At 32.6% G+C, this 12822-nt stretch overlaps 1 protein-coding gene across 1 annotated transcript; it reads right to left on the reverse strand.

The window, feature by feature from the left end:
• Nucleotides 1–1063: 1063 nt before the first annotated feature.
• On the reverse strand, nucleotides 1064–11729 carry LOC142340033 (leucine-rich repeat-containing protein 51-like). Its single transcript, XM_075390431.1, has 4 exons — nucleotides 11367–11729; nucleotides 10061–10263; nucleotides 5114–5279; nucleotides 1064–1325 (listed from the first exon to the last, which is right to left on the reverse strand). The coding sequence occupies exons 1-4, from the start codon at nucleotides 11500–11502 to the stop codon at nucleotides 1198–1200; spliced, it is 633 nt and encodes a 210-aa protein (XP_075246546.1). The 5' UTR covers nucleotides 11503–11729; the 3' UTR covers nucleotides 1064–1197.
• Between the last annotated feature and the right edge of the window lie 1093 nt (nucleotides 11730–12822).

A 12822-nucleotide genomic window follows, 5' to 3' on the forward strand; every position in this document is an offset into this window, starting at 1 on the left:
ATTTACTTTTTACCAGATTTTTTTTGAAAACTCTTTTAAATGTGTGTGTTTTGATCCTCTGACACTAAAAAAGAATGCGTAGTGCATCATGGCGCATATTGTTTTTTTTAACTTCAAGAATTTATGGGGGTCATGTGCGAAAAATGGTGACAATAATTCATCCCACATTTCGTCTTTCATTGTTTGACGCAAAAGAAAATTTGTTGCGTCCTCAGTTGAGAAAAATGATGCAAATCACGGATTTTGTCACTAGTACTTTTAGGTAACGTAAGAATTTTCGACAGCATTGAGTATTTAATTTATCAGAAAATTTTTTTACAAACGTCAAGTCTCGGTGGTTCAAATTTATTTTTTAACTTTATAAGACCTCTTTCATTTTTTGTTTGTTCTTGTTAGCCTTGATTTACGTAGTGGCAAGGTTGCTTTTTGTCCTCTTATTTTTTAATTTTTTATTGCAAGGGGATTTTTCTGCAATAAATCACCAATTATATTCTTTCTTTCCTTATCAACGATCTGTTAATTGCTTTTCTGTTAGAGCTTCTAATTAGATATTGTAACTCTGTACAAATATGACGTTAAGCACGCATCGTAATAACAAAATTTTGTCTTTGATTAACACGTTAGCCCAAAAGCAAAAATCACAGAAAAGTGTTTGGTGAGTATTTCCAGTTTTCAAGAAAATCTGGAACCTTTTATTTTTTTCCTTTGTTGTCCACACACATACAATGAGCATTCGAGAAAAAGTACAAATTGCACATCAGTATAAAAGTAGAGTAACATCAGCGGGACTAGTAAACAATTGCTACAAACTCCCGAAAACTGTATTGAAAAATCTTGCATCGTAACGCATTTGCTGCGTTTTATGGATATGCATTGGACTTGCAACTAAACATTATTTACAACTGATTGCAACTATATTATTGTCAGGATTTGAATTCAGAATTACACGTTCTTGGGTCTCTCTGTCAACATCTAAAGAGAACATTTCATCCGGAAGAAAATAAACTCATCGATAAGAAACCTATCCATTTTTAAATCTGTCTTCTTTTTTTAACAAAAATGATTCTTTGGTTAGATAAATTACTACAGTTTGTTTTTGCACTATTTATTTGGTTCACACATCACACAAAACAGAATTTTTTTGCTTTGATTTTTGAGTTCTTTTGTCCAATTTATTCATAACTCCAGATGATTGTTTCACATATCTTGGTCTTGTTGTTCCCGTTGCTGTTGCCTGGTCATCTGTCGTCTCAATCGGTCAGCCTCCTTCTGGTCTCCTCTGCTCAATCCCGTGAAATTAATCGACTTCAAGCTTGGTGTCATGGCTAAATATATGTGGAAACTCTTTTCAGATCATTAATTGATCATTATATCTCTTCTTTCTTTATCAATTGAAACGTTTTGCGAGATGAACTGCTGCTGAGTGGTTCCATAACCTTATTTAGTTATCAACAATTTTCATCACAATTTCACTTTCAAATGCTTGGAAAAGTACGTCAACTTCCAAGGCATCGTTAAGCGCACCATCCTTATTATGTCTTTGCTTGTTTATAGTAGACCCAAATTTGGTATACCCAAATCGAGCGCGATATCTAAAGTAGACCAAAATCGAGCGCGATATTGAGGCATTGATCAGTCCCATTAATTGGAAAATCTTCCTTAATTTTGAGATCATTGTGATATTACCCTCTGCCCTGATCCAGAATAACTCTTGACGATTAGAGACTTAGGCTTGATTTTAATAGCTCCTTTTTGCTTGGTATTCAAAAATCAAATCCAGAATAAGTCTTGATGATCAGACAGAGGCTTGATTTTAATACCATTTATTTCCTTTTTTCTAAGTATTCAAAAATCAAATACACAAAGTCCTTATTTTCCCTTCCTATAGACATTGACCATTTGATTTTAGTTTTTTAATAAGATTTTCAAATAAAAATCAGATATAACCGACCCAATTTCATAACGAGAAATAGAAAGAATTCCCATCAATCTGAGTTTTTGTCTAGACCTTTGTCTAAATTTTGCACGAAATAAATAATATGTACAGCTATTTTTGTTGAAATATTTACAACCATATTTGAAAAATATGCACCGCTGAAAATATGTCACTCTCGAGAAAACGCAAAGAAGAGAAGCCTTGAACGAACTACTTGAATATTTTGGTTTCAGAAAAATGCACAAATTGTTTAAGTTACAAATTAATTTAATTATTAGGATGCTAAAAAAAAGCGCACAACGCGTTTTCAAACACTTTTACCTTCTAGTGATCTTCTAGTGATCTCCCGTGTGATCTTCTAACACGTAAAGAACAGTGGAATTTTGTCAAAAACACAATTGGACGAGAAAAATAAAATGTCATTAACGACAAAAATCAAATTGTAAAAGAGGAATTTACTTTCAGAACAAATTAAATTGCTAAATTTGCAATAGAAAGCTTCTTGCTATTCGTTTTAACACATGTATATGAGAAAATCTGTTAACATAAACTGTGTCAGTCGTGTCTACAAAAAATTTGATGCAAGGGTATGCGAAATTTGTAGAACATTTTCAGTAACTCCAAAGTTTCGAAATGTTTTCATCGTCTTCTATTGAATCCAGTGAAAGTATATGGACACAAAAAAATAAACAATGATATTCAATTTGGATTTGAAGGCATAAATCATCCGGAGATATTGTTTTCCTTATAATTGATGCCTTACTTTACAGTTACGATAAATTTGAAATAAGCTGCAAATTGAATTAATCTTGGCAATGTGCGCAACTCAATATCCCATCAAAATTATTTCATAAAGTTAGGTGCTTACAGAATTTCGGATAAGTCATTTCTGTTTGAGTCATTTCTTTCTGCTTTACATCAATGACTATAAAGAAAAGGTACACATATATTTTAAAACTAATCAGTTTGCGGAAAATACAAGTTTTTTTTATCGAAAACAACGAAATTGTCGAACTGAACAAATTTTGGAAAATCAGATAAGTATCTCAAACGTTACAAGCTAACAATGGATATCGATAACAACAATTTTGTTTATGATAATTTTGGCAATGTAAGTTTCAACGGAGAATAAATAAAAGCAGAAGAACAGTGCAGATATTTAGAAATTGATATTGATTGGAGGTTGAGGTCCCAAAACAATTCAAAAAAGCTCTCTAAAAAGGCGGGGCTATTAAGTACATATTTATTGTAAGTCATCTAATACCACTTGAAGCGCGATTATTGATGTTGAGCTTCCTAGAACTCTCACAAACAATTTTTAATGCATTATTTTTTTCAAAATTCTAACAACTTGTCACACAACGGATAAAGAGATAGATAAGTTTTGAAATCAAAGTATGTGTATGGAAAAAGTTTTCAAAGCCAAGCGATCTTTTCTTGAGTTTTGACGTTTTACCTGCAGAATTGCTGGTCCGTAAAATTAGTGTTTTGAAGTTCAGAAGTGATTTTTTTTTCAAATGCAGCTCGTACAAATAACTCCTTCCTTGGAGTAAAGTTCTGTTAACAAATAATTACAGAACAGAGCAACAAATCTTGTTAAAAGCAGGCAATCGTTCCTTACAAAAACCAAAACTTCCTGAAGAGAAATAAAATTTCACATTAAATATGGACATTAAAAGATAAAAACGATTTTTAAAAAAAAATTGTTAAAACAGCATCAGCTGCAACAATTTGTGAAACCAACATTAGCCGTTTCAGAATTTTTTTCTGTGTTTAGCATTGCACGAAACGCATAATTTTGTTGAAATAGATTTTTACCGGAGAATTAGAAAGCAGTTATTATTCCTGACTGGTAACCTACAACTGGCTGTTGACGACAGTAATTTAGTTGTCAGTTTGGTTTATAAAAATCATCAAATTTAAGTGATGCATGATGAACTAATTTTTAAAAAATGTAAACTTATAATCATGACAATTTCAAGCAATATTTGAAAAGTTGTTTATTTTGTAAACAAACGATCGTAAATTAAAAAATCGTAAACCAATAACCTTGATAGTTTAAACCAGTATTTGAAAACATCACTATTCAAACACCTGATTAATTTTCCTTTTCTTCGAAATTTGGTACGCTATTGTCCATTAATCAAATTGTTTTTTTAATATTTTGAGCGGCTCTGTTATGACCTAACTGCAGCACTATGCAGGTTTTCAAGAAAACAAACGTCATCTAGAAAAACGGGAAAAAAATCCTATCGGCTGTGGTTTGGCAGTACTCGTGAAAAATCAAACAGCAAACCTAAATGCTCTTTTGTTTAGCCGATGCTCGTTAATGATCTGACAGAGCGAAATCATCGTTACCTTAAAGTTTCTATTTTTATCATTAAGACACGCTGATAAGTAGCAATTCCGAATTTTTCTCTAATTTTTCTTTAATAATACGAAGACTGCCTCCGAGAGGAATTCTTGTGAAGTTGTAAATTTATACCAGTCAGTTAAAAAATTGGATTATTTGTTAGCAACTTAAAGGTATGTTCAAGTCTTTTTAACTAATATGTATATACACACCCGGGTCGAGGTTTTTGGGTAAATTTTTGTAAGAAATGCGATGACTGCGGTGAATTTTTGTAAGAAATGCGGTGATTGCGGTGAAAATAAATATTTCACCGCATTTCTTACAAAAATTCACCGCATTTCTTACAAAAATTCACCGCGCATATGATTTCCAAAGTTTACTAAATCTGATTTAAGCTCACGAGAAGTTTCAGAGACGTAAGTGAAAGTTGGCGAAGTGGACAAAGCAGTGGAAGGCATGCAGGAGGTCAGAGGTTCGAACTTGTGAGGGGACGATTCTTTTTTGTAAGACTACTGAGAACGCTGTGAAAATAAATAATTCACCGCAAAAAGATGTAGGAAATACGCGGTGAATTTTTTTTCACCGCATTTAACCGCATTTCTTACGAAAATTCACCGCTAAACCTCGACCCGGACACATACACACACACACACACATATATATATATATATATATACATATATATATATATATATATATATATATATATATATATTTCGAACTTTCCAGACTCGACTTTTAGACTAAATGCTCTTTTTTACGCAGGAAACAGTGGCAATGTGGAGATTTTTAAAACTACTGAATAAATATCAACGTTTTCTCACCTAGTACAAACCATTTGTAGTTGGGCACCTCAGCTTCTATTGGGTTTCCGTGTATTGTGAAACTTATTAAGTCTCTGAAGTTTGCCAGAATGGAGAGTTGTCTCGGATCGACAATGTTGTTTCCATGCAGGTACAACATTTTCAAGTTGGCGAATTCCTCAAAGTTCTAAATCAAACTCTTGATGCATGACGTCAATCTGACGTTCAGTAAATTGAGGGGTTCTGATGATGACCGAAAGCAACTTTTTTGCACCCCCGGGTGCAAAAATAATTTTTCTTTTGCGAGAAAAAAAAAGGAACGAACTCTCTTATGGGGAGAGGAAGTTTTTTTTGTTCGGTTAATTTTCGCTGATCGATATATTAATCGCAGAGAGTTGAGACTGGTATCATTAGAACGCCCGGCCAGCGCAGACTATGGAATAAAAAAGATATTTTTGATTTTTTTCAGAGCGTTATCGAGGTTTAAAGTTTCGTGAATACTAGGCGGAATTCCGTTGTTTTTCATATTTTCCGTATTTTTTTACCAAACTTTTGTCAATTTGCTTTGGTTTTAGCTGAGTTTTTGGTTTAATATTCTTTTTGCTTAATTATTTGAATTTCAGACTTTTTTAATCAAAAATTTTTCCAGACAATCTTTTTTTATTCCACTTTTAAATATGCCGGGAGTAGAGACCTAACATCCGCTGTCACCATTTTTTAGAAATCCAAGAAAGAGGAAGTTGTACTTTCGTTTCGTATAGGACTTTTCTGGAAACAACTTTTTGCTAATTTTTAGAAAAATTACCACAATACTTATACGAAATGCATCATTTATTTTTGTCTTATTGACATATTTTGTTTGCTAATTGATCTTTTTTGCACGGGTATGGAAAAATTAATTGTTTCATGGAGGGGCATCAAATTGGGATTACGTTTGGACTCATTTTGGACTATTGACATAGTTTATTTACATTAAAATGAGGCATGATAATATACTATGTCTTCAGAGTAAAGTTCATAGTTTTTATGGCTTTCACAAATTTTAATCGATTTATTTTGTTTTTTCCTCCTTTGTCATTTTTTGCAGCCTCGTGAAATTGCCTCACAATCAAAGATCTAATGGGGTTCCATTAGAGCTATAGTTGGTCCTATTCAATGCTTTCAATTGTTATCTGATGCCTCTTAGGACTTTAATTCTTTTTCAAGATAATGTTAGTGAAGTTTTGAAGTTTGCCATTTTTTTTATTTCGCTTAGTCCAGATGTAACTTAGTCTCGAAATATATAGGACAAATTTTTATTCCATGTAAAGTAAAAAATTGTCCTTATATTGGTTTTGATTTTACCTAATGATTTCTCTGCTTTCGTACAACGAATTTTCAATAATTTTTCTGGATTTGCATAATTGTTTATTATTGTCATTGTATTTTGTTCTTCTTTCAATTTATGAAAAAATGATAGCTACTTTTGGCACTGAGAGGATGCGCAAAAGAATATTTGCTAAGGGTATAGTGAAAAGCGTACTGTTGACGACTGAGAAACCGTTCTGTTGCAAATGATAATAGATTTTTTGCGTTGCCAGTAAGTGTCGTTTTTGTTGTCGTACGTTTTTGTTGTCGCACGGCAAATTCTTTTTGTCAAACAAAATCATTAATTGCCTATATGAATGCTTATATTAATCTTTCTAGAATTCTCAGTTGATGGCTAACAATTTTAATGACTTTCAATTTTTTTTGAAGAAAGTATTAGTAGAGAAGTATTACTTCTTAATTTTTGTTCTCATTGTCGTCAATAAGTAACCTAGTGTAAATATTGACGGAGTTCATTAAATTTTTATGGCTTAAAATTATAAAGCAATAAAAAACAGCATTAAACAATTTGATTTTTACAACAGCATTGAATTTTTTCTTCGTTTTTAAATTTTCAAGAGCATTAACTGGTATAAAAAAAGCGAAATTGGAAACAAACATACCAATTTCGGCAAAAACGTTCCAGTTCTGAAAATACAATTCAAGAAAAAAGTGAACACAAAAACATGTTCAATTATCTGGGAAATGACTATACGTCGAGATTTTTTGTGCATCCAATATTTGATTGAATTTTGACGCAAAAGGAAAACCAGAAAAAATGCTTTCTTCTGATTCATCGTAAAACAAGAAGGCTCAGTAATGTGCAATTGTACCCACAAAGTTCGCCCCGCTCATCCACAATTTTGGCATAATTGTCTATCAAATGAGGAACAGATAGAAAAACACAAAAATTATAATATTTTTCAAAAGAAAAATGGTGTATGAACGAAAAGATAGCCTCCAAAGCAAACAACTCAGAGTGGAGTAAAAAATGAAGCATTAGATTGATGAGATATGCCACTATTAAGAAAGCGAGTCAAGACGACTAGCAAAAGCAAACAACAACAACAAAGATTAATTACATCAAAAACTTTTTGTCCGTTTTAGAAAACAAAACTTAATAACAAAAGTCAATATAGCGTCAGATAAAACCAAAATTAAGCAAAATATTTTGTAATTTACTACCAAAAGCTATGAGACGGCTCCACAATAAGGCTTAAGAAGAATTAGACTATAAAGAACAAGAACAGTAATGTTGAAAAGTTCGCTTATTTAAAAAAAAAAAACAATTAATTTCAAAGTAATGAAAACCATTAGAAATCAACTAAAAAATCTTGTTAATCTACAATTACCAATTTTTTTAAAGAAAGAACTTGAGAACTTTCGGTATTCATTTTTTTACGCGGTTAAAAAGAACAATAAATAGACAACAAAGAAAAAAGCAATTAAAACTTGCCAGAAAACAATTTCAAAGCTGTAAAGCCAAATTTTGGCCCTCAAAATATGTTCGATTGCACATTTTTTGGACATCAATGGTGTATTATCTGACCTGTAATTAATGAAACCAGGTAATAAGTAGACAAAAAAAGAAAAAAAAACCAAAAATAAAAAATACGTGTTTTTCCGGAAAAATTAATTTCCAAAGTTAAGAAAGCCATTAATTACCAAATGAAACAGTTAACTAGGTTCGTTTTTCTTCCGAAGGAAGCTGTTGAAACCTGAAATTATTTAGAATATGTCCTACGTCTCCAAAAAGAACGTCAAACATGAGAAAAATCCAAAAAATAATTGATTTTTTGTGAGAAACCCGTGTCGAAGCTAGTAAATTCATAACAAAAGCGTGAAAAACATTAGAAATTGTGACACCAACCCCTTTTGACACCTTCCCTTGGCAACGATTAGCTCAAATTTGGCTTGTAAGTAACGAAACTAGTTAACAAACAGACAAAAAATGATCAAAGACATAACTTTAAAAATTCTATTAAATTCTGCGAGAAAGTAGTGTCGACGCCTAAAAAAAAGATCTATACCTTCTTAATCTAAAATTTTAATATTATCAATTTTGCATTATTTTGAACGCCAAGAATGTGATATTTGAAATGTCAGTAACGTGATAATGTGACAAATCTAGAAAACATGAAAAAATAAAAATAAAAAAAAATTGTGAAAGCTAGTAGTATCAAAGCCAGAAAACCATAACTTAAGGTGTAATCCGCAATAAGGATTGAATTTTAATTCAGTAGGAAGAGGAAGCTATCTTTCATTGCGGACACTAAGCTACAAATTGACCAAATTAAAAGAAAAATGGAGGCAAATTCAATAATCCGTTTTTTATTTAAGAATCAAATATTTTTTAAAAGTTAAAACGATCATAAGTTTTCAAGCAAAAAACTAGATAAATAATTTTGGAGCTATTAAGGAAGCCAATTTGGCCTATCACGAGTGAGCTTTGATTTGAAATGTTCTGTTTCTTAAATAATATAGAAAAGATCGAATTTTTCTATTAAAAAAGACCGACTGATTACAATCCGAATTATTTTTGGATTGTAACAGTCAAAGATTCGTCCAACACTAGCCCTGCTAATTCTAATTGTCCAGTATGAACTCTTAATTTTTCAAATGTCATAGTTATAGATATTTTCCAAGTTAAAATATCAAAAATAAACTGCATTTTTGATAATCAACGAATAATGTTAGCAGAAAATGGCAAAGTTTTAATTATAGAGCACTCACAATGGAAGTTGAAGTAGAAATAGCTCCCTTTTAGTCTACAAAGATTGTATTAGTGGGGTTTCAGATGTGCACTTCCAGCAAATTTAATCAAAGTGGACGAAGAAACTTATTTCATGCTGTTTTTGATGAAAAAGCCTGAATTGAAATATTTAGCCAGAGTTTTTGACAAAAAATTAAATAAAAATAGCCGACAATATTTTTGGTCTTTAAAAATAAAATCAAAATGTTTCTCTAAAAATTTTAACAGCTTTTAGCAAAATTGGCGAAATTTCAGTCAATAATTCCGAAAAATTTGAATAAAATCAACAGAATTCACTCAATATTCTCAAAAGTTTAAACCTGGATATCTCCCTGTAAAAAAACAAAAATCAGAAAATCTTTTTAGTTCCATATTCTACAATGGACAAGCGCTCTAATGATATCACTCTCAACTCTGTACGATGAATATTTCGATCGGCCAAAATTGTCTGAACAAAAAAAACCATTTGAGTTTACAGTTCCTCCCCCCCCCCCCCCCCCTCAAGAAGGGTCGGAGTCGGAACAAAAAAATAGTTGATCTGTAATTGCTCAATTTGCGCAGACGACAGTCACAAATGATAACTTGCCCAGACCCTAGAAGCTTAGTTTTTCAGTACTGAGTCAATTTCAAATCAGCTTCCATAGCCTTCCAGATGATTATGCGCAATTTCTTTGAACTTTGTAATTAATCGATGGATCATGGTATTCTGACATGGATTGCAGTAGACTCAGAGAAGTAAAAGGGCACCGAGGATTCGCAACTTATCAAAACTAAAATTCTCGTTGTTGTAATTAATGCTAACGAACCAAATATTTCGAATATGTTGAACATTGTGTTGCCTAAACATGAGAAAAGAATGCGGCTTTTACCTTTGGAATTTTTCTGATGCAATTGAACGATAGATCTATCCAAGTGAGGTTCCCAGGGTTGTTGAGTACTGTTGAAAAGGCACCGAATAGTCCACTAATGTCTGACAGTTGATTGTTGTTTAACTTCATTGCTTTTGCATCCACTTTCTCATCTTCATTCTTGGGTTTGGGACCTGACCTGGCCACGAACTTGGTTGCAAATTCTAAACATGTCAAGAGTGCTTATATATATATATATATATATATATATATATATATATATATATATATATATTTGCGGAATTTAAGTAAGATGTATGCTGAAAGCGGTGAATTTTGACTTATTGAAGTGCTGAAACTATATAAGGAATGTGTACAAAAATGGTGAATTTTTATAAGTGACTTGACAAGTCCTATAGGTTTTATTATTGAGCACATTCAGCTCTTGCGACTAAAATTTCCACCAATTAAGTATTTTTTTTGCAAAATTATCCAATTATATCCTCAGATTGACAAGAAAAAAACCAAAAAATCTGAGTTTGAGATCGCTAGCTTGAGTTGGTATTCGCTATCCAGAAATAGTCGCATGTTACAATGAGAGAACTTTTAGCAGCCGTTTTTTTTCGCCCTCGACATCATATGACCAATTTTTTTTGACATTTTGTATCGTTCAATGGTATTTAACAATTGCAGTGGATGATTTTACTTCTTGCAGTCCTGCTCACACAATGATTAGTGCAAAGCACACGTAAGTTTACCGAGTATCGGAAATAAACCCCCACGGAAAAAAGCACCATTTTAAATTTGAATTTTGGTCGTTATAATTTGTTCGGCTGTGATAGTTTCACATTAAGTCCCACGGGCCGCTAAGGCATGGCCATTGCCCACGAGGCATGGCCAAGCGCGCTAAATGCGCAGTTCGGTGAAAGTCAAGTGGGGTTTATTTCCATGGGGGTTTATTTTCTATCTAAAATTAAGAGGGTTTTTTTTCGGTGGGTTTTTTTCCGGAACCGAAGTTCACCACGGGTGCTTCTACAAACATGGGAAATTATAGTGGAAAGAGGGAAAAGCCCACGTGCCAAATTTTAGGTCTTTTCTACAATAGTCACACCAGCTGTCATATAACGCACCCCCCCCCCCATATTAGGCCATAATAATCGGCTAGAATTTTGTGGAGGGGGAGAGCTATATGGGGCCACTGCTAGTGTTGATTTTTACCTACTATCTTACAGTCTAAAGCCGCGTGCACAGGTAGTAGGTAGATGAGTTTTTTTTTGTTTTGAAAAAGTAGAAACAATCGCTCCTAATAAATTAATCTATTTCATACCGGGTAGCTTTTCTGAAACAATTTCCCTGAAAGAGTAGTCCAATATCTCTTCTGCTGACACGGGAATCACAGGTGGAGATGACGTCACAGTGGAACACTTCTGTTTATGGGAACTGTTCGAGGGCTGAACTGTCATGGCTAACCAACTGCATGCATTTACAACAAATTTTAAAACAGTTTTTCTAAAATTGAAAAGAAAATTGAAGAATAAACAAAATAAAACTGTGTAAGTGATGAAAAATAAAGCTTTGAGCTGTACAGTTTGGTTGTGTATTACGTATCCGTTAAATCTTGGTATATTAAACGTACAAAATTGAGATGCAGTGTTTTAAAAAAAACGCACGTGGGGTAAATCTGCTGAAAAGATTTATTCTTACTATCTCCATTCTAACTGCTGCGATTGAGTTTGAACTCAATGCATTTGAAATCGCGTTCTACAGTTCTTTATCTAATAAAATTCTTGACTTGGATTTTCAAGAGAAACTTTAGACCAAACCAAAATTTATCAAAATTTTATATATAATGAGAATAAGGGACAATTATTGACATCAGACAGCTCTAACTTGTTATTTAAAAAACGCTTTTGTCCCAGGCAAAATTCCAGACGCTCAGTTTAAAAACTGTTTGTTTGATATTTTTCTAACGAAAGCTGAAAATGTTCCCCAATATTGAACTATTTTGAAAATTCATCCGCTCGTGCCATCCCCCCTCCCCCTGTCGGAGAAAATACCAATTTTCTTCGATGCTTTACTTTGCCCTCACTGCTTCTGATGTAGTACATGTAGTCCATTCAAGATTTAGAAAATGATGCAAATATAGTATTAATACGATGCATTTAACATTTATGGTGAGATTTAATATCCACCGAACCATTATATGAAGACATCTTTACACAAACCTTAGTTGAAGATGCTCTATAGTAATATTCTGAAGCGTAATATTCGAATCACTGTTTTCATATTGTTGCTTTTAAAATTTGATTCCCTCGGTTCCACTCTTTTAAATAATGTTGTAAAATATACGTTGAATTTTCAAAAATTTATAATTTCATGTCGAATTGACATATGAGTTCGCCGATTGAGCAGCTCAAACATAACGCGATAGCTGAAGCAGCTCGCTCAAGTTTGATTAAAATCTATGAAGATAACAGTCAGCAGAAAAAATTGTGTTGCATTTTTCGGAAATCAATGAGATCTGACTTGTGTAGCAGTGGTTTTTATAATTCAGATGATTGGAAGAGATATTGAATTTTTTCAATATTTATTAGTATATTTTTTGTCTTTACGAACGGCAATAGCAAGCTCAGCATGTTTAGTCAAAACCAAGAGAACCCGTTTAACTCTGATAATAAGTTGGAGATGTCTTTAGTAGATCAATATGTTAAGAGAAACTTTTTTTGTACGATGTGTCCTGAGCCTGACGTATGCTATATTATCTTAAAACGTTGCAAATAACG

This window comes from Convolutriloba macropyga, chromosome 5 (genome assembly GCF_964194025.1).
Source record: "Convolutriloba macropyga chromosome 5, txConMacr16.3, whole genome shotgun sequence".
Classification (NCBI taxonomy): domain Eukaryota; kingdom Metazoa; phylum Xenacoelomorpha; order Acoela; family Convolutidae; genus Convolutriloba; species Convolutriloba macropyga.

What these genes read in the sequence shown, in the direction of transcription:
- LOC142340033 (XM_075390431.1), bottom strand. Translation starts at nt 11,502, where the DNA reads ATGACAGTTCAGCCCTCGAACAGTTCCCATAAACAGAAGTGTTCCACT. An exon ending in GCATCAGAAAAATTCCAAAG is followed by an intron (nt 5,280 to 10,060) that starts GTAAAAGCCGCA and finishes AGTTTGATTTAG; the next exon opens with AACTTTGAGGAATTCGCCAA. An exon ending in CTACAAATGGTTTGTACTAG is followed by an intron (nt 1,326 to 5,113) that starts GTGAGAAAACGT and finishes ACATATATTTAG; the next exon opens with CCATGACACCAAGCTTGAAG.